We start from the raw sequence: 21,131 nt of genomic DNA on the forward strand, positions 1-21,131 counted from the left end.
TTTTTTTTTTTTTTTTTTTTTTTTTTTTTTTTTTTTTTTTTTTTTTTTTTTTTTTTTTTTTTTTTTTTTTTTTTTTTTTTTTTTTTTTTTTTTTTTTTTTTTTTTTTTTTTTTTTTTTTTTTTTTTTTTTTTTTTTTTTTTTTTTTTTTTTTTTTTTTTTTTTTTTTTTTTTTTTTTTTTTTTTTTTTTTTTTTTTTTTTTTTTTTTTTTTTTTTTTTTTTTTTTTTTTTTTTTTTTTTTTTTTTTTTTTTTTTTTTTTTTTTTTTTTTTTTTTTTTTTTTTTTTTTTTTTTTTTTTTTTTTTTTTTTTTTTTTTTTTTTTTTTTTTTTTTTTTTTTTTTTTTTTTTTTTTTTTTTTTTTTTTTTTTTTTTTTTTTTTTTTTTTTTTTTTTTTTTTTTTTTTTTTTTTTTTTTTTTTTTTTTTTTTTTTTTTTTTTTTTTTTTTTTTTTTTTTTTTTTTTTTTTTTTTTTTTTTTTTTTTTTTTTTTTTTTTTTTTTTTTTTTTTTTTTTTTTTTTTTTTTTTTTTTTTTTTTTTTTTTTTTTTTTTTTTTTTTTTTTTTTTTTTTTTTTTTTTTTTTTTTTTTTTTTTTTTTTTTTTTTTTTTTTTTTTTTTTTTTTTTTTTTTTTTTTTTTTTTTTTTTTTTTTTTTTTTTTTTTTTTTTTTTTTTTTTTTTTTTTTTTTTTTTTTTTTTTTTTTTTATTTTTTTTTTTTTTTTTTTTTTTTTTTTTTTTTTTTTTTTTTTTTTTTTTTTTTTTTTTTTTTTTTTTTTTTTTTTTTTTTTTTTTTTTTTTTTTTTTTTTTTTTTTTTTTTTTTTTTTTTTTTTTTTTTTTTTTTTTTTTTTTTTTTTTTTTTTTTTTTTTTTTTTTTTTTTTTTTTTTTTTTTTTTTTTTTTTTTTTTTTTTTTTTTTTTTTTTTTTTTTTTTTTTTTTTTTTTTTTTTTTTTTTTTTTTTTTTTTTTTTTTTTTTTTTTTTTTTTTTTTTTTTTTTTTTTTTTTTTTTTTTTTTTTTTTTTTTTTTTTTTTTTTTTTTTTTTTTTTTTTTTTTTTTTTTTTTTTTTTTTTTTTTTTTTTTTTTTTTTTTTTTTTTTTTTTTTTTTTTTTTTTTTTTTTTTTTTTTTTTTTTTTTTTTTTTTTTTTTTTTTTTTTTTTTTTTTTTTTTTTTTTTTTTTTTTTTTTTTTTTTTTTTTTTTTTTTTTTTTTTTTTTTTTTTTTTTTTTTTTTTTTTTTTTTTTTTTTTTTTTTTTTTTTTTTTTTTTTTTTTTTTTTTTTTTTTTTTTTTTTTTTTTTTTTTTTTTTTTTTTTTTTTTTTTTTTTTTTTTTTTTTTTTTTTTTTTTTTTTTTTTTTTTTTTTTTTTTTTTTTTTTTTTTTTTTTTTTTTTTTTTTTTTTTTTTTTTTTTTTTTTTTTTTTTTTTTTTTTTTTTTTTTTTTTTTTTTTTTTTTTTTTTTTTTTTTTTTTTTTTTTTTTTTTTTTTTTTTTTTTTTTTTTTTTTTTTTTTTTTTTTTTTTTTTTTTTTTTTTTTTTTTTTTTTTTTTTTTTTTTTTTTTTTTTTTTTTTTTTTTTTTTTTTTTTTTTTTTTTTTTTTTTTTTTTTTTTTTTTTTTTTTTTTTTTTTTTTTTTTTTTTTTTTTTTTTTTTTTTTTTTTTTTTTTTTTTTTTTTTTTTTTTTTTTTTTTTTTTTTTTTTTTTTTTTTTTTTTTTTTTTTTTTTTTTTTTTTTTTTTTTTTTTTTTTTTTTTTTTTTTTTTTTTTTTTTTTTTTTTTTTTTTTTTTTTTTTTTTTTTTTTTTTTTTTTTTTTTTTTTTTTTTTTTTTTTTTTTTTTTTTTTTTTTTTTTTTTTTTTTTTTTTTTTTTTTTTTTTTTTTTTTTTTTTTTTTTTTTTTTTTTTTTTTTTTTTTTTTTTTTTTTTTTTTTTTTTTTTTTTTTTTTTTTTTTTTTTTTTTTTTTTTTTTTTTTTTTTTTTTTTTTTTTTTTTTTTTTTTTTTTTTTTTTTTTTTTTTTTTTTTTTTTTTTTTTTTTTTTTTTTTTTTTTTTTTTTTTTTTATTTTTTTTTTTTTTTTTTTTTTTTTTTTTTTTTTTTTTTTTTTTTTTTTTTTTTTTTTTTTTTTTTTTTTTTTTTTTTTTTTTTTTTTTTTTTTTTTTTTTTTTTTTTTTTTTTTTTTTTTTTTTTTTTTTTTTTTTTTTTTTTTTTTTTTTTTTTTTTTTTTTTTTTTTTTTTTTTTTTTTTTTTTTTTTTTTTTTTTTTTTTTTTTTTTTTTTTTTTTTTTTTTTTTTTTTTTTTTTTTTTTTTTTTTTTTTTTTTTTTTTTTTTTTTTTTTTTTTTTTTTTTTTTTTTTTTTTTTTTTTTTTTTTTTTTTTTTTTTTTTTTTTTTTTTTTTTTTTTTTTTTTTTTTTTTTTTTTTTTTTTTTTTTTTTTTTTTTTTTTTTTTTTTTTTTTTTTTTTTTTTTTTTTTTTTTTTTTTTTTTTTTTTTTTTTTTTTTTTTTTTTTTTTTTTTTTTTTTTTTTTTTTTTTTTTTTTTTTTTTTTTTTTTTTTTTTTTTTTTTTTTTTTTTTTTTTTTTTTTTTTTTTTTTTTTTTTTTTTTTTTTTTTTTTTTTTTTTTTTTTTTTTTTTTTTTTTTTTTTTTTTTTTTTTTTTTTTTTTTTTTTTTTTTTTTTTTTTTTTTTTTTTTTTTTTTTTTTTTTTTTTTTTTTTTTTTTTTTTTTTTTTTTTTTTTTTTTTTTTTTTTTTTTTTTTTTTTTTTTTTTTTTTTTTTTTTTTTTTTTTTTTTTTTTTTTTTTTTTTTTTTTTTTTTTTTTTTTTTTTTTTTTTTTTTTTTTTTTTTTTTTTTTTTTTTTTTTTTTTTTTTTTTTTTTTTTTTTTTTTTTTTTTTTTTTTTTTTTTTTTTTTTTTTTTTTTTTTTTTTTTTTTTTTTTTTTTTTTTTTTTTTTTTTTTTTTTTTTTTTTTTTTTTTTTTTTTTTTTTTTTTTTTTTTTTTTTTTTTTTTTTTTTTTTTTTTTTTTTTTTTTTTTTTTTTTTTTTTTTTTTTTTTTTTTTTTTTTTTTTTTTTTTTTTTTTTTTTTTTTTTTTTTTTTTTTTTTTTTTTTTTTTTTTTTTTTTTTTTTTTTTTTTTTTTTTTTTTTTTTTTTTTTTTTTTTTTTTTTTTTTTTTTTTTTTTTTTTTTTTTTTTTTTTTTTTTTTTTTTTTTTTTTTTTTTTTTTTTTTTTTTTTTTTTTTTTTTTTTTTTTTTTTTTTTTTTTTTTTTTTTTTTTTTTTTTTTTTTTTTTTTTTTTTTTTTTTTTTTTTTTTTTTTTTTTTTTTTTTTTTTTTTTTTTTTTTTTTTTTTTTTTTTTTTTTTTTTTTTTTTTTTTTTTTTTTTTTTTTTTTTTTTTTTTTTTTTTTTTTTTTTTTTTTTTTTTTTTTTTTTTTTTTTTTTTTTTTTTTTTTTTTTTTTTTTTTTTTTTTTTTTTTTTTTTTTTTTTTTTTTTTTTTTTTTTTTTTTTTTTTTTTTTTTTTTTTTTTTTTTTTTTTTTTTTTTTTTTTTTTTTTTTTTTTTTTTTTTTTTTTTTTTTTTTTTTTTTTTTTTTTTTTTTTTTTTTTTTTTTTTTTTTTTTTTTTTTTTTTTTTTTTTTTTTTTTTTTTTTTTTTTTTTTTTTTTTTTTTTTTTTTTTTTTTTTTTTTTTTTTTTTTTTTTTTTTTTTTTTTTTTTTTTTTTTTTTTTTTTTTTTTTTTTTTTTTTTTTTTTTTTTTTTTTTTTTTTTTTTTTTTTTTTTTTTTTTTTTTTTTTTTTTTTTTTTTTTTTTTTTTTTTTTTTTTTTTTTTTTTTTTTTTTTTTTTTTTTTTTTTTTTTTTTTTTTTTTTTTTTTTTTTTTTTTTTTTTTTTTTTTTTTTTTTTTTTTTTTTTTTTTTTTTTTTTTTTTTTTTTTTTTTTTTTTTTTTTTTTTTTTTTTTTTTTTTTTTTTTTTTTTTTTTTTTTTTTTTTTTTTTTTTTTTTTTTTTTTTTTTTTTTTTTTTTTTTTTTTTTTTTTTTTTTTTTTTTTTTTTTTTTTTTTTTTTTTTTTTTTTTTTTTTTTTTTTTTTTTTTTTTTTTTTTTTTTTTTTTTTTTTTTTTTTTTTTTTTTTTTTTTTTTTTTTTTTTTTTTTTTTTTTTTTTTTTTTTTTTTTTTTTTTTTTTTTTTTTTTTTTTTTTTTTTTTTTTTTTTTTTTTTTTTTTTTTTTTTTTTTTTTTTTTTTTTTTTTTTTTTTTTTTTTTTTTTTTTTTTTTTTTTTTTTTTTTTTTTTTTTTTTTTTTTTTTTTTTTTTTTTTTTTTTTTTTTTTTTTTTTTTTTTTTTTTTTTTTTTTTTTTTTTTTTTTTTTTTTTTTTTTTTTTTTTTTTTTTTTTTTTTTTTTTTTTTTTTTTTTTTTTTTTTTTTTTTTTTTTTTTTTTTTTTTTTTTTTTTTTTTTTTTTTTTTTTTTTTTTTTTTTTTTTTTTTTTTTTTTTTTTTTTTTTTTTTTTTTTTTTTTTTTTTTTTTTTTTTTTTTTTTTTTTTTTTTTTTTTTTTTTTTTTTTTTTTTTTTTTTTTTTTTTTTTTTTTTTTTTTTTTTTTTTTTTTTTTTTTTTTTTTTTTTTTTTTTTTTTTTTTTTTTTTTTTTTTTTTTTTTTTTTTTTTTTTTTTTTTTTTTTTTTTTTTTTTTTTTTTTTTTTTTTTTTTTTTTTTTTTTTTTTTTTTTTTTTTTTTTTTTTTTTTTTTTTTTTTTTTTTTTTTTTTTTTTTTTTTTTTTTTTTTTTTTTTTTTTTTTTTTTTTTTTTTTTTTTTTTTTTTTTTTTTTTTTTTTTTTTTTTTTTTTTTTTTTTTTTTTTTTTTTTTTTTTTTTTTTTTTTTTTTTTTTTTTTTTTTTTTTTTTTTTTTTTTTTTTTTTTTTTTTTTTTTTTTTTTTTTTTTTTTTTTTTTTTTTTTTTTTTTTTTTTTTTTTTTTTTTTTTTTTTTTTTTTTTTTTTTTTTTTTTTTTTTTTTTTTTTTTTTTTTTTTTTTTTTTTTTTTTTTTTTTTTTTTTTTTTTTTTTTTTTTTTTTTTTTTTTTTTTTTTTTTTTTTTTTTTTTTTTTTTTTTTTTTTTTTTTTTTTTTTTTTTTTTTTTTTTTTTTTTTTTTTTTTTTTTTTTTTTTTTTTTTTTTTTTTTTTTTTTTTTTTTTTTTTTTTTTTTTTTTTTTTTTTTTTTTTTTTTTTTTTTTTTTTTTTTTTTTTTTTTTTTTTTTTTTTTTTTTTTTTTTTTTTTTTTTTTTTTTTTTTTTTTTTTTTTTTTTTTTTTTTTTTTTTTTTTTTTTTTTTTTTTTTTTTTTTTTTTTTTTTTTTTTTTTTTTTTTTTTTTTTTTTTTTTTTTTTTTTTTTTTTTTTTTTTTTTTTTTTTTTTTTTTTTTTTTTTTTTTTTTTTTTTTTTTTTTTTTTTTTTTTTTTTTTTTTTTTTTTTTTTTTTTTTTTTTTTTTTTTTTTTTTTTTTTTTTTTTTTTTTTTTTTTTTTTTTTTTTTTTTTTTTTTTTTTTTTTTTTTTTTTTTTTTTTTTTTTTTTTTTTTTTTTTTTTTTTTTTTTTTTTTTTTTTTTTTTTTTTTTTTTTTTTTTTTTTTTTTTTTTTTTTTTTTTTTTTTTTTTTTTTTTTTTTTTTTTTTTTTTTTTTTTTTTTTTTTTTTTTTTTTTTTTTTTTTTTTTTTTTTTTTTTTTTTTTTTTTTTTTTTTTTTTTTTTTTTTTTTTTTTTTTTTTTTTTTTTTTTTTTTTTTTTTTTTTTTTTTTTTTTTTTTTTTTTTTTTTTTTTTTTTTTTTTTTTTTTTTTTTTTTTTTTTTTTTTTTTTTTTTTTTTTTTTTTTTTTTTTTTTTTTTTTTTTTTTTTTTTTTTTTTTTTTTTTTTTTTTTTTTTTTTTTTTTTTTTTTTTTTTTTTTTTTTTTTTTTTTTTTTTTTTTTTTTTTTTTTTTTTTTTTTTTTTTTTTTTTTTTTTTTTTTTTTTTTTTTTTTTTTTTTTTTTTTTTTTTTTTTTTTTTTTTTTTTTTTTTTTTTTTTTTTTTTTTTTTTTTTTTTTTTTTTTTTTTTTTTTTTTTTTTTTTTTTTTTTTTTTTTTTTTTTTTTTTTTTTTTTTTTTTTTTTTTTTTTTTTTTTTTTTTTTTTTTTTTTTTTTTTTTTTTTTTTTTTTTTTTTTTTTTTTTTTTTTTTTTTTTTTTTTTTTTTTTTTTTTTTTTTTTTTTTTTTTTTTTTTTTTTTTTTTTTTTTTTTTTTTTTTTTTTTTTTTTTTTTTTTTTTTTTTTTTATTTTTTTTTTTTTTTTTTTTTTTTTTTTTTTTTTTTTTTTTTTTTTTTTTTTTTTTTTTTTTTTTTTTTTTTTTTTTTTTTTTTTTTTTTTTTTTTTTTTTTTTTTTTTTTTTTTTTTTTTTTTTTTTTTTTTTTTTTTTTTTTTTTTTTTTTTTTTTTTTTTTTTTTTTTTTTTTTTTTTTTTTTTTTTTTTTTTTTTTTTTTTTTTTTTTTTTTTTTTTTTTTTTTTTTTTTTTTTTTTTTTTTTTTTTTTTTTTTTTTTTTTTTTTTTTTTTTTTTTTTTTTTTTTTTTTTTTTTTTTTTTTTTTTTTTTTTTTTTTTTTTTTTTTTTTTTTTTTTTTTTTTTTTTTTTTTTTTTTTTTTTTTTTTTTTTTTTTTTTTTTTTTTTTTTTTTTTTTTTTTTTTTTTTTTTTTTTTTTTTTTTTTTTTTTTTTTTTTTTTTTTTTTTTTTTTTTTTTTTTTTTTTTTTTTTTTTTTTTTTTTTTTTTTTTTTTTTTTTTTTTTTTTTTTTTTTTTTTTTTTTTTTTTTTTTTTTTTTTTTTTTTTTTTTTTTTTTTTTTTTTTTTTTTTTTTTTTTTTTTTTTTTTTTTTTTTTTTTTTTTTTTTTTTTTTTTTTTTTTTTTTTTTTTTTTTTTTTTTTTTTTTTTTTTTTTTTTTTTTTTTTTTTTTTTTTTTTTTTTTTTTTTTTTTTTTTTTTTTTTTTTTTTTTTTTTTTTTTTTTTTTTTTTTTTTTTTTTTTTTTTTTTTTTTTTTTTTTTTTTTTTTTTTTTTTTTTTTTTTTTTTTTTTTTTTTTTTTTTTTTTTTTTTTTTTTTTTTTTTTTTTTTTTTTTTTTTTTTTTTTTTTTTTTTTTTTTTTTTTTTTTTTTTTTTTTTTTTTTTTTTTTTTTTTTTTTTTTTTTTTTTTTTTTTTTTTTTTTTTTTTTTTTTTTTTTTTTTTTTTTTTTTTTTTTTTTTTTTTTTTTTTTTTTTTTTTTTTTTTTTTTTTTTTTTTTTTTTTTTTTTTTTTTTTTTTTTTTTTTTTTTTTTTTTTTTTTTTTTTTTTTTTTTTTTTTTTTTTTTTTTTTTTTTTTTTTTTTTTTTTTTTTTTTTTTTTTTTTTTTTTTTTTTTTTTTTTTTTTTTTTTTTTTTTTTTTTTTTTTTTTTTTTTTTTTTTTTTTTTTTTTTTTTTTTTTTTTTTTTTTTTTTTTTTTTTTTTTTTTTTTTTTTTTTTTTTTTTTTTTTTTTTTTTTTTTTTTTTTTTTTTTTTTTTTTTTTTTTTTTTTTTTTTTTTTTTTTTTTTTTTTTTTTTTTTTTTTTTTTTTTTTTTTTTTTTTTTTTTTTTTTTTTTTTTTTTTTTTTTTTTTTTTTTTTTTTTTTTTTTTTTTTTTTTTTTTTTTTTTTTTTTTTTTTTTTTTTTTTTTTTTTTTTTTTTTTTTTTTTTTTTTTTTTTTTTTTTTTTTTTTTTTTTTTTTTTTTTTTTTTTTTTTTTTTTTTTTTTTTTTTTTTTTTTTTTTTTTTTTTTTTTTTTTTTTTTTTTTTTTTTTTTTTTTTTTTTTTTTTTTTTTTTTTTTTTTTTTTTTTTTTTTTTTTTTTTTTTTTTTTTTTTTTTTTTTTTTTTTTTTTTTTTTTTTTTTTTTTTTTTTTTTTTTTTTTTTTTTTTTTTTTTTTTTTTTTTTTTTTTTTTTTTTTTTTTTTTTTTTTTTTTTTTTTTTTTTTTTTTTTTTTTTTTTTTTTTTTTTTTTTTTTTTTTTTTTTTTTTTTTTTTTTTTTTTTTTTTTTTTTTTTTTTTTTTTTTTTTTTTTTTTTTTTTTTTTTTTTTTTTTTTTTTTTTTTTTTTTTTTTTTTTTTTTTTTTTTTTTTTTTTTTTTTTTTTTTTTTTTTTTTTTTTTTTTTTTTTTTTTTTTTTTTTTTTTATTTTTTTTTTTTTTTTTTTTTTTTTTTTTTTTTTTTTTTTTTTTTTTTTTTTTTTTTTTTTTTTTTTTTTTTTTTTTTTTTTTTTTTTTTTTTTTTTTTTTTTTTTTTTTTTTTTTTTTTTTTTATTTTTTTTTTTTTTTTTTTTTTTTTTTTTTTTTTTTTTTTTTTTTTTTTTTTTTTTTTTTTTTTTTTTTTTTTTTTTTTTTTTTTTTTTTTTTTTTTTTTTTTTTTTTTTTTTTTTTTTTTTTTTTTTTTTTTTTTTTTTTTTTTTTTTTTTTTTTTTTTTTTTTTTTTTTTTTTTTTTTTTTTTTTTTTTTTTTTTTTTTTTTTTTTTTTTTTTTTTTTTTTTTTTTTTTTTTTTTTTTTTTTTTTTTTTTTTTTTTTTTTTTTTTTTTTTTTTTTTTTTTTTTTTTTTTTTTTTTTTTTTTTTTTTTTTTTTTTTTTTTTTTTTTTTTTTTTTTTTTTTTTTTTTTTTTTTTTTTTTTTTTTTTTTTTTTTTTTTTTTTTTTTTTTTTTTTTTTTTTTTTTTTTTTTTTTTTTTTTTTTTTTTTTTTTTTTTTTTTTTTTTTTTTTTTTTTTTTTTTTTTTTTTTTTTTTTTTTTTTTTTTTTTTTTTTTTTTTTTTTTTTTTTTTTTTTTTTTTTTATTTTTTTTTTTTTTTTTTTTTTTTTTTTTTTTTTTTTTTTTTTTTTTTTTTTTTTTTTTTTTTTTTTTTTTTTTTTTTTTTTTTTTTTTTTTTTTTTTTTTTTTTTTTTTTTTTTTTTTTTTTTTTTTTTTTTTTTTTTTTTTTTTTTTTTTTTTTTTTTTTTTTTTTTTTTTTTTTTTTTTTTTTTTTTTTTTTTTTTTTTTTTTTTTTTTTTTTTTTTTTTTTTTTTTTTTTTTTTTTTTTTTTTTTTTTTTTTTTTTTTTTTTTTTTTTTTTTTTTTTTTTTTTTTTTTTTTTTTTTTTTTTTTTTTTTTTTTTTTTTTTTTTTTTTTTTTTTTTTTTTTTTTTATTTTTTTTTTTTTTTTTTTTTTTTTTTTTTTTTTTTTTTTTTTTTTTTTTTTTTTTTTTTTTTTTTTTTTTTTTTTTTTTTTTTTTTTTTTTTTTTTTTTTTTTTTTTTTTTTTTTTTTTTTTTTTTTTTTTTTTTTTTTTTTTTTTTTTTTTTTTTTTTTTTTTTTTTTTTTTTTTTTTTTTTTTTTTTTTTTTTTTTTTTTTTTTTTTTTTTTTTTTTTTTTTTTTTTTTTTTTTTTTTTTTTTTTTTTTTTTTTTTTTTTTTTTTTTTTTTTTTTTTTTTTTTTTTTTTTTTTTTTTTTTTTTTTTTTTTTTTTTTTTTTTTTTTTTTTTTTTTTTTTTTTTTTTTTTTTTTTTTTTTTTTTTTTTTTTTTTTTTTTTTTTTTTTTTTTTTTTTTTTTTTTTTTTTTTTTTTTTTTTTTTTTTTTTTTTTTTTTTTTTTTTTTTTTTTTTTTTTTTTTTTTTTTTTTTTTTTTTTTTTTTTTTTTTTTTTTTTTTTTTTTTTTTTTTTTTTTTTTTTTTTTTTTTTTTTTTTTTTTTTTTTTTTTTTTTTTTTTTTTTTTTTTTTTTTTTTTTTTTTTTTTTTTTTTTTTTTTTTTTTTTTTTTTTTTTTTTTTTTTTTTTTTTTTTTTTTTTTTTTTTTTTTTTTTTTTTTTTTTTTTTTTTTTTTTTTTTTTTTTTTTTTTTTTTTTTTTTTTTTTTTTTTTTTTTTTTTTTTTTTTTTTTTTTTTTTTTTTTTTTTTTTTTTTTTTTTTTTTTTTTTTTTTTTTTTTTTTTTTTTTTTTTTTTTTTTTTTTTTTTTTTTTTTTTTTTTTTTTTTTTTTTTTTTTTTTTTTTTTTTTTTTTTTTTTTTTTTTTTTTTTTTTTTTTTTTTTTTTTTTTTTTTTTTTTTTTTTTTTTTTTTTTTTTTTTTTTTTTTTTTTTTTTTTTTTTTTTTTTTTTTTTTTTTTTTTTTTTTTTTTTTTTTTTTTTTTTTTTTTTTTTTTTTTTTTTTTTTTTTTTTTTTTTTTTTTTTTTTTTTTTTTTTTTTTTTTTTTTTTTTTTTTTTTTTTTTTTTTTTTTTTTTTTTTTTTTTTTTTTTTTTTTTTTTTTTTTTTTTTTTTTTTTTTTTTTTTTTTTTTTTTTTTTTTTTTTTTTTTTTTTTTTTTTTTTTTTTTTTTTTTTTTTTTTTTTTTTTTTTTTTTTTTTTTTTTTTTTTTTTTTTTTTTTTTTTTTTTTTTTTTTTTTTTTTTTTTTTTTTTTTTTTTTTTTTTTTTTTTTTTTTTTTTTTTTTTTTTTTTTTTTTTTTTTTTTTTTTTTTTTTTTTTTTTTTTTTTTTTTTTTTTTTTTTTTTTTTTTTTTTTTTTTTTTTTTTTTTTTTTTTTTTTTTTTTTTTTTTTTTTTTTTTTTTTTTTTTTTTTTTTTTTTTTTTTTTTTTTTTTTTTTTTTTTTTTTTTTTTTTTTTTTTTTTTTTTTTTTTTTTTTTTTTTTTTTTTTTTTTTTTTTTTTTTTTTTTTTTTTTTTTTTTTTTTTTTTTTTTTTTTTTTTTTTTTTTTTTTTTTTTTTTTTTTTTTTTTTTTTTTTTTTTTTTTTTTTTTTTTTTTTTTTTTTTTTTTTTTTTTTTTTTTTTTTTTTTTTTTTTTTTTTTTTTTTTTTTTTTTTTTTTTTTTTTTTTTTTTTTTTTTTTTTTTTTTTTTTTTTTTTTTTTTTTTTTTTTTTTTTTTTTTTTTTTTTTTTTTTTTTTTTTTTTTTTTTTTTTTTTTTTTTTTTTTTTTTTTTCTTTTTTTTTTTTTTTTTTTTTTTTTTTTTTTTTTTTTTTTTTTTTTTTTTTTTTTTTTTTTTTTTTTTTTTTTTTTTTTTTTTTTTTTTTTTTTATTTTTTTTTTTTTTTTTTTTTTTTTTTTTTTTTTTTTTTTTTTTTATTTTTTTTTTTTTTTTTTTTTTTTTTTTTTTTTTTTTTTTTTTTTTTTTTTTTTTTTTTTTTTTTTTTTTTTTTTTTTTTTTTTTTTTTTTTTTTTTTTTTTTTTTTTTTAACATTTTTTAAGAATTGGAGCTTGCCATGGCGTTGAGGTTACTTCCGCCACTAACCCGATGGCCTGCATATCAAATAAGTGCTGTTTTTGTTTTATTTTCTGGAAACAGGGTCCGAAAACCTTCATGTTTCTCACATCTTGCAAAAAGCGAAAATTGAAGTCAGTGAAGATGGAACCAAAGCTTCAGCAGCAACAAGTAAGTAAGCCCTGGGTCCGCAAGTAAGTTAGCCCTGGGCAGGACAGGTCCTGGTGAAGGGAGCAAGTGTACCCTGGTCCACTCATCAACTTAACGAATGTGTCCTGAGCCCTATTTCTAGCCAAGCACTGTGGATTGACCCTCGGGAGACAGTGGTGACTTTAGGAGGGTCTGCATCCACGAAGCTCAGAGTCTGTTACATTAAGGAAAGCACTTCAGTAGAAATTCCTCTAGGACAGGAGTTGGCAAACTTCTTCTATAAAGAGCTGGATAGTATATAGTTTCTGCTTTGTGAGCTATACAGGGTCGCTCACAACTTCTCAACTCTACCCCTGCAGTGTGAAAGCAGCATAGACTGTACAGGCAAATGGGCGTGGCTGTGTTCCAATAAATCTTTCTTCACAAAAGCAGGGCCCCTCAGACTTGGCCTAAGGATGGCAGTTTACTGATCCCGCTCTCAGAAGGATGAAACATATTGTGGGTTCTTATCTACAGAAAAGACCCATCTTCACATTAAAACATAAAATAATAGCAACTACTAATAGGAAAATAGCCAGTTGGGTCTGGACGAAGGACGAAGTGAAGAATTAACAAGCAGCTATTGTTGCTATACAAGATTGCTCTGCAGCCTTCCTCGATAATTAGAACATCCACATTTGCTTTCTCCTCAATAGCTTATATAATTAAGCTAGAGAAAATAGAACAATTTTAGGTTGGTTTTTGTACCCCCTAATTATCCACATGAGATTGGATGAATAGATCTGGCCAAACTCTGTGAATTCATAAAGTGAAGGTTTTAGCTATACCTGTAACTAGGTCAAATATTTCTGGTCATTAAGAGGCATCATTTATACTCAAAATAGACATTTTATTGCCTTTCTAGAATAAACATTTATTTTTTATTCCTTTAAAATAGGGTTTAAAACAAAGACCTAGAAAGTGATATCTAAATTTTGCCAAAGTTGTTGAGCAATTTTGCCAATTGGTATAACTATCGGAACTGACTACTTAAGATGCAGGACCCTATGCAAAATGAAAATATGGAGCCCTTTGTTCAAAACTTATTAAGAATTTCAACACAGCAATAGCAGAGCACTAAACCAAGTGCAGGGCCATTGTGAGCATGGGGCTCTTGTGACTGCCCAGGTCACATGCGCTTGAAGCCAGCCCTGCTGTATTAGTCTGCTAGGGCTGCCACAGCAAGGTACCACAGACTAGAAGGCCTAAGCAACAGAAATTTATTTCTCACAGTTCTGGAGAATAGAAGTCCAAGATCAAGGTGTTGGCAGGGTTCCTTTCTCCTGAGGCCTCTCTCCTTGGCTTGCAGACAGCCACCTTCTCACTGTGTCCTCACATGGCCTTCTCTCTGTGTGCTCACATCCCTGGCGTCTCCCTCTCTTCTTATAAGGACACCAGTCCTATTGGATTAGGTCCCTACCTTCATGGCCTCATTTAAGCTTAAACAGTTCCTTAAAGGCCCTGTCTCCAAATACAGTCACATTTGGGGTTAGGGATTCAGTATACAGGTTTTGAGGGGGTACTATTCAGTCCATAACTACCCTCCTGCAAGGCCTTATCACTGGCTTATACATCAAAGCTACCATTGGTAAACAGCAGAGTAAACATGTGTAAGACCGTAAGCCGAAATAAGTTTGCTTTCTAAGTCCCATGTCTACACCAGATGAGTTGAACAGCAGTATAAGGTAGTAGGTCCCAGATGAGCAGTCTACACTGCCAGTGAGAGGACAGTCTAGATGATGTGCTCAAAGAAGGCACAGACAAAATGGATGAGAAGTCAGTGGGTCCTTGATACAGGATTTGGATAAGCTAAAAGGTCCAGGGACCAGGCATCAGCTAGGAAGATGGTATGAATGAAAAACAGCTAATAATAATGGTGAATATGCATTGGGTGTTTATTAAGTGACAAACACTGTTCTAAGAGCTGTAATATGTTTCATTTAATCCTAATAAAAACCCTACAAGGAGTAAGTACGTTTATTAAAGGAGATGGGGCTTGTGTGGACTCAATGTGGAAGGATGGAAAGGGCCTGGCCAATGGCAGGTGTGCAATCAGTGGTGACCACTGGACCTGTTATTACATGGCTAGCCTGTGGGACAGGAATCATGTCCTGCCTTGAATTACGTGCTGCCTTGCTGGCCTCATGCTGGGCGTACAATGTATTTTCCTTTTCCTCCCACAGCTGCGATTCTGATTGCAAGGTCATCGCCTCCCTGGTTCATAGTAGACAGACCTTTTCTATTTTTCATCAGACATAATCCTACAGGTAAGTGATTCTCCTCCTCGTTTTTCGCTAGCTGTTAGTTAACTCCAGCAGCGCTGCTTTTAATCCTTGTCCCATGTGTCAACAAGTGCCAGCGCTTTCAGTAATGTACCCACGCCCCTCGCAGAGAGAGGAAAATCAGGCTGTTTTTACAGAGTGTGATGGCATTTTTCAAACACAGGATTTTAGGTTTTGTTTTGTTTTGTTAACATCTCGAGAGCTCTGCAGCCCTCGAGACGTCTACTGATTTTTTTTATAAATGCAGTAGGTAAATTTTGCAGGAAGCTACCTGTCTTCAACCTTTTTAAGGGCACCCTGCGGTTATGACCTGAGATTTGTTCATTCAGTCTATCTTAGCTCCATGAGTCATGGGTTCAAAGTTGGCTCTGTCCTTTAGCTTCATCTTTAAAATTAGAATAACAATAAGTCCTACCTCTTAATACAGTTAGGAAGAATACTTAAGACTGTCTTTGTGGAGACGTTGTCGTCATGTTGGTACAGAGTAGAAACTAACACAGTCTAACTTTTACTCTGCTTTTAATCAATAACGTAAGCTAATTCCTTATCCTTTTATCTCATTGCATCTTCATTGTTATAATTCGTGTGCTCCCGAGCCAAACAGTCCAATATGGGAGCCTCTAGCCACATGTGGATACTTAGCTCTTTAACTTTAATTAAAATGAAATGTAATTAAAAATTCAGTGTCTTAATCACACTAGCCACATTCCAAGGGCTCAGTAGGCACATGTGACCACCATATTGGACGATGAAGATACACACATTCCCATCACTGCAGAAAGTTCTATTGGACAGCACTGCTTACGAGCAGTGGGTTAAACACAGCCCAGAAACCTCCCCTTAAATATACCTTCCATCTTATTTGAAGGATCGTTTTTTATAGAGTTCTGTGTTGTTTCCTTTTAATTCTCTAGGTGCTGTTTTATTCATGGGACAGATAAACAAACCCTGAAGAGTTATACAAAAGGAACCATGCAAAGCAAAGACTACTTTGCTATGAAGAAAAGACTCCTTTCCTACATCTTTCATAGTTCTGTTAAATATTTTTGTACATTACTTTCTTTTTAAAAACTAGTTCTTAGGAACAGAGACTCAATGATGCAGTGTTTCTGTTCTGGGAGGCGTTAAGGGAAAAAAGGGCAAGACGGCTGGAACACTGTACTGAGAAATGAACAGAAGGCTTCAAAATGTCTAAAAGATTCTTTAAACTACTGAGTGGTTACCTAGGTCAACAACCCTCTTGAGTATTTACTGTCCAGTTCAGGATCTTTGTTTTGTTTTGTTTATATGTGTGGCTTTTCAGAAAAAAAAATTAATCAGTGTGATGGGAGGGAAAAAAGGACATTTTATGGTAGCTCTTACTTTTATATGAAAAAATATTATTGGCCTTTTAAATTTTTTTTTTTGTCTCATCCAAAGTCTTGATAGTAAGAATTACTTTGGGGATAGAAATAGCGAAATCTCTAGGCTCTCTGTGTGTTTTTGTTGTTGTTGTTGTTTTATATAATGCATGTATTCACTAAAATAAAATTTTAAAAACTAATGTCTTGCTAGACAAGGTTTGCTGTTGTGCAGTGTGCCTGTCACTACTGTTCTGTACTCTGGATTTGCATTTTTGTATTTTGTACAAAGTAAAAATAAAGTGTTATGAGTAGTAGAAGAAAAAAAAAAGCCATTTCTCTGCTATTTGAAAATACAACAGAAGAAATAGCCTTTAAAAGCACCTCAGCCTCTTCTAGTAAACCTTTGCACTTAGGCAAACAGCAAGAAACCCCTGGCCTTCCCTTCCCTTCCCTCTAAACCTAGCAATCAGACACTGTTCCCTGCCCCCGCACTCGCCAGGTTACAGATCACTCCGGAGAGCCACTGTCCCAGTAAATGCATCTCTGATGTCAGCTGCGGTTCCTCAGGTGCGGGCTGAGGCTTCTCAGCAGAGGTAGGGATTTTGTAGCAAGAGTAGAAAGAAGTTACCTAGTGAACAGTGACTGTTTCTTTTTTTTTTTTTTTTTTTTTGCGGTACGCGGGCCTCTCACTGTTGTGGCCTCTCCCGTTGTGGAGCACAGGCTCCGGACACGCAGGCTCAGCGGCCATGGCTCACGGGCCCAGCCGCTCTGCGGCACATGGGATCCTCCCGGACAGGGGCACAAACCCGTGTCCCCTGCATCGGCAGGCGGACCCTCAACCACCGCGCCACCAGGGAAGCCCTGACTGTTTCATTTTTGATGATAGGCCGGAGCTTTTGTTTTTTGAAATGACAAGCTTTTGGTCTTTTGTGTTTTTGGAGAACTCATCACAATTCTAATGTTACCATTTTTTATTTGCCTGGTTTTTTTTGTTTGTTTTTTTACTAATTTCCTAAAGATTGGGGTAGTCTTATCTAAATCAGAATGCTTTTAAAAATATTTCTTATCAAAACTTTGAACTTTTTTTTTTTAACCTTCGAGCTCTGTTCGTCTCTCTTTATACATTTAAACCTCACGTTCAACTCTCCACCAGTTTGCCATTTGTAAGTTTTATTCATCAAGTGGACTGAGTTTTGCTGTTTGCAACTATTTAAGTGTGGATACCTTGGTTAACCAAGAGAGAATGGAGAAAGGGGGCAATTATTTTCCTGATTTAAGAGTAAATGCCAAAAAACTATTTTGAAGGGTTACCTGAGGCCACTTGCATTCTAGCAAACATGCTAGTATAGTTATTAATGCCTCCAAAGTAGTTTTACTGGTTTTTCCAGTTTTCTGATCCCATTCAGTTATATTATTTTGAATAGTTTAAAAAAGGCATAGTGTTAGCGGTAATTTGAGAATTATACATTCATTCATCGTTTATATACCTATTGGGGTACCAAGTACCAGGCGGTACAAAGACAAATATGTCCTTTCCTTAAGTGACTTGATTTTGGAAGGGAAAGAGAATCCTAGCCCAGCAAAGTATCTAACTATTGCAAGTGTATTTACAAGATGTGGAAGTGGGATCAAGCGGTCATTAGTCCAGGAGAGAGGATATAAAAGTGGCTGCAGGGTCAAGACTAGATCCCTGGGCTCTTGACTCCAGCACTGCTCATTCCAGAAAGGACCGGAAGAGTTTGCCTTTCAATATAGTGGCCCTGTTACATGATACAGGTAGTCTGCTCCCCAGTAAAATAATTAGTCAAATTTTACTGGCCACATTAAATTTTGAAGTATCTGGTCCCATTTCTGAATGCCTCTTCAATAGATTATAGCATTTCAAATTTATGATATACAGAACTTGGAAACATCTCATGGAAAATTCATAATATGAAGGTTCTCAGACTATATGTGTGTGTATATATATATATATATATATACCCTATTTTTCATTTGATCCTCCCAACCTACTCATCTTTAGCCTTTCCTCATGTTGACCTAAAACACGTAGAAGGCCAGGTGTTTCTCCAGCAAAGATGGGTTTATTTGGGATCAGCAGAGAATTACAATTCGGGGTCTGCAACTTTGGGGAGCCTCGTACAATCCACCCCCATGGCAAGAGAAGGAAATGCTTTTATGGAGGAGAAAAGAAAGTTGAGCGGCTGTGATAAACAAAGGGTTCATGGCTTCCCATTGGTTGAGTCCTTGCGGGGAAAGAAGAGGAGTCTGTCTTTTCCCTGTTGGACACAGGGCGTGAGCGCTCTCCCTTCTGGTCTCCAGACTCTATAGCAGTTTCTGTTTATTAACTTTTTACACTTACCAGTCAACACCCAGATTCTGACCCTGGCTGACTCTTAGACCCTGTTTATAATCTCTGGACTTGGGAAAAAATTTCCTCTCAAATTATTATTTTTCTAAAATTCAACTTTTATCTTTTGATATACTTAGTGGGTCTGTTGGCCTTGTCTTCAAAATGATAAAGTTTATGAAAACTCCTTTACTTGAGGGAAACGAATACATTTAAAATATGGAGACTGCCACAGAAATGACATACCTGGGGTAAAAGATCATGTTTGCTGTGCTGCTGCGATCTATAGTAAGAAATATATATTTGGTCTTCATCCTCATTTCTGGCACAGAACTCCCAAAACCTTTGGAAGTTCTTAAGTGAGGAACACAAAAAAGGGGTCTTTTGTTATGTTAATAAGGTAACTTTTCCTGCTCCTAAGGATGGGGGTTGGTCACCAGGAGACCCAACCACGTGATTGGAGGGGGTTGGAACTTTTAGTCCCACCCCCCTGACCTCCTGGGACAGGGGGAGGGGCTAGGGGTTCACACCAATGGCCAAAGGTCTAATCAGTCGTATTTATGAAATGAAGCCTCTGAGAAAATCCAAAATGACGATTTGCAGAGCTTCTGGGTTGGTGAACTGAACACATGGAGATACAGGGAAAGCGGCATGCTCATTGAGAGCTCCTTGCCCTTGCCCTTCCCCCAGACCCTGCCCTATTTGGCTCTTCCATTTGGCTGTTCCTGAGTTATATCCTTTTGTAAGAAACCAGTAATCTAGTAAATAAGATGTTCCTCTGCATTGTATGAGCTGCTCTAGCCAATTCATCGAACCCAAGGAGGGGGTCATGGAAACCTCTGATTTATAGCCAGTGGGTCAGAAGCCCAGGTAACCACCTGGGCTTGCAATTGGCATCCGAGGTGGGAGGCAGTCCTACCGGCCTGAGCCCTTAACCTATGGAATCTGATGATACTCTCTCCGGGTAGATAGTGTCGGAATTGAGTTGAATTGTAGGACACCCAGCTGGTGTAGGGAAAACACACACACACTGGAATTGGGTGTCAGAATCTTTATTTGCTATGTAGATATTTGAGCAAACAATCTACACGTGGATTAGATGTCATACTGAGTTCGTACAGGAGACAGGCTGCAATTTCCCTAAAGTAACGAAATGGTAGACTTCTGGAAAAGCTGAAGACAATGGCCAGTAAACTCACTCCTCTGACACTTAATGAGATGGGGACTTTCAATTCTTTTTTTTAAATTTATTTTTATTTACTTACTTATTTGGGCTGCACCAGGTCTTAGTTGTGGCACACAGGCTTCTTAAGTTGCAGCATGCGAACTTTTAGTTGCGGCATGCATTCGGGATCTAGTTTCACCGACCAGGGATCGAACCCGGGCCCCCTGCATCGGGAGTTCAGAGTCTTACCCACTGGACCACCAGGGAAGTGCTGGGACTTTCAATTCTGCCTGAGACACAATGAAAACAAAGAGTAGGCACTGACCCAAATAAGTTGAAAGCGCTATGTCTTGTTGGCCTTCGAGTCTTTGTTCTAAAAAGGAAATGATGACGGGTGACCTGAAAAAAATGCCAATCATAAGAGAACTTTACAGAAAGACACAAGGGAGTGGCTTTTGTACCCGCAGCTCTTTGTTTTCCTGAAAATAAAAAAACTGAAGGACACATGTGCTCCACATTAAGGGACTTAAGAAACTGAAGGAGGAAGGGCAGGGATTTGCTCAGAGCCGGCAGAGTAAATGTGGTCGGCGGTGGCTGCCCGGTAGAGGTGAGGTTTGGGTGAGCTGCTGGACGACCTCTATGTCCTTGACCTCCCGTGAATGCTGAAACACACTGTGTCCTACCAAGAGTCCACTTCGGGCGGCCAAAGAGTGGACAACACCACTGGCTCCAAAGCCCTGTTTCTTTCAAGATTCCCCAAACTGCCCCTTTGACCCTCCTCCAAACCTTGAAGAAAAAAGGATGCAGATGTTGTGATTTAAAGGAGAAATTTGCTAAATGAGAAACCACTGCTCTACACGATATCAGGTATGTTGTTTGCAGATTAAATTGTTGTATATGAGGTAGTAAAATGGAAATGAGTTGTTTAATCCCTTAACGTTATACCTCTACCGTCTGCAGTTTAAAATCCCAGCTACCAAAGGTAAAGGGAAGGGTGGCAGACTTTTGTGCTTGTCCTTTCTAGACAAAAAACAATCCCAGGACCAAAACCTGAGTCCTAGTGGCAGGTTGTCTGGGGCCTAACTAATGGTCACCATTGCCAAGTTTATCTGTGGATGGTCAGCTAATTTTTGACTGTATGTGTCTTGTTAACTGTAACGTCTGCTGGTAAGTATCTCCTGGCCCTTGCTGACATGTTTTCTTGCTGTGGAGGCGCTGATATCAATAATTTATGTAGAGGAAGTGTTATCAGAAAGTCAAGTAAACCCTTCCTCTGACTAGAAATGTCCTTCTCTAGCTGACAATGACGTGATTACTCATCTCTCCTGCAAAACTCATTAAAACAAACTCACTAGTTCACTGTGCAATTTTAATGTACAACAGATATGGTAAAACGGTGTTCTGTGAATCATCAAATTAATGGGGTTCTTCCTCAGTTGAAGGGGGAATAAGCCAATGTATTTAATTTTCTCAATCATTTTTCTCTCAGAAAATTTTCTTAAAACCCTTAGTCTTCTGGTATCGGTGAGCACTAACAGGCAGCCGGACCATTGAACAGGAGCAAATGAGCGTTGAGTGGAAAGCACAGACAGCTTTCTTTTTTCAGGAGCGTGTGTGCTTGTGATTATGATTTTTGACTGCATGAATTTTCTCCTGGAAAAACTGTTCTGTGTTTGCAAGATGCGATTCAATCTAGCCATCAGTCTTGGTATCCTACAGAGAGAATTGTGGCTTTCAAGTGCTCTGATAGTCAACCAAAGTTGCGAACCATAGCTCTAGGGCCTAGCAACAATGGTGGAGGGCTTTACCAACTGAGAGAAGACTCAGGGGTCTGCTGAGGGGAAGAGAAAAAGCGGGCTTAAGGATGCAGACGTGGGCAGCATGGGGCCACCCTCAGCTGGGGAAAGTTGTGAGCTGGACCACCCCCCCATGAGAAGAATGTCCACATCTGGTTTTATGAAGTGTCAAGATGGACAGTGAGATTCCCTTGCCTCTGCAGTGCATTTTCTGCCATCATAAAAAGAGGGGGAAAAAAGTCTTTTCAAAGTTTTATCCATGGCAGCCCTGCAATTCTCCCTTTCCAGTAAAGATAAAAGAGCTCAAACATCCATACCTTGGCATCAGAAATGAATTGTTCATACATGAAACTCTTAACTTTACGTCCTGAGGGGAGAGGTAAACTAGCTTCTGCAGAAATAGTCATAAAATATTATAGCCGTAAGGGGCCTAGAAAAGTCATGTTTCACTGTAATCAAATGTAATCAGTCTTTCCTGTATAGGGAGAAAATGGTGATCCCCATAATAGCGCTTTATATATTACTTCACTGAAAGTAGGGTTAGAGCACCACCTTGTGGCCAACATCTAACACATGCTGAACACAAAAAGCTGCATTTGTTCCATTCTTACTTGGGATAATAGTTTACTAGTTTCTAGTAATACTTTCTCATGGCCATATAAAACACTTTTGAGAATAATATGCCCTATTTTACATATGTATATAATAAAAACATAATATGAACTAAAAAGAATAAGCCTTGTATAATTGAGTCTGTAGATATCAATCAACATTTTTGGCTAAGGAAGCTTTTTGGAGCAATTGTATTTTGGGCTTAGGAAACTGGAGG

General features: G+C 19.7%; 2 protein-coding genes across 2 annotated transcripts in view; both read left to right on the forward strand.

The window, feature by feature from the left end:
- The window catches only part of SERPINE2 (serpin family E member 2), a 29,546-nt gene extending 14,355 nt beyond the window's left edge, over positions 1-15,191 (forward strand). The window contains 3 exon segments of the mRNA XM_073807884.1: positions 11,232-11,348; positions 13,550-13,633; positions 14,563-15,191. Of these exon segments, the coding sequence (XP_073663985.1) occupies positions 11,232-11,348; positions 13,550-13,633; positions 14,563-14,600 (239 nt within the window). The 3' untranslated portion in view covers positions 14,601-15,191.
- Positions 15,192-19,039: 3,848 nt separating this feature from the next.
- WDFY1 (WD repeat and FYVE domain containing 1) overlaps positions 19,040-21,131 on the forward strand; it is a 158,180-nt gene continuing 156,088 nt past the window's right edge. Inside the window, exon 1 of the mRNA XM_073807201.1 lies at positions 19,040-19,373. The gene's annotated coding sequence lies outside the window, so the exon portion shown is untranslated. The remainder of the gene's footprint in view (positions 19,374-21,131) is intronic.

Source organism: Tursiops truncatus, chromosome 7, assembly GCF_011762595.2.
Source record: "Tursiops truncatus isolate mTurTru1 chromosome 7, mTurTru1.mat.Y, whole genome shotgun sequence".
NCBI lineage: Eukaryota > Metazoa > Chordata > Mammalia > Artiodactyla > Delphinidae > Tursiops > Tursiops truncatus.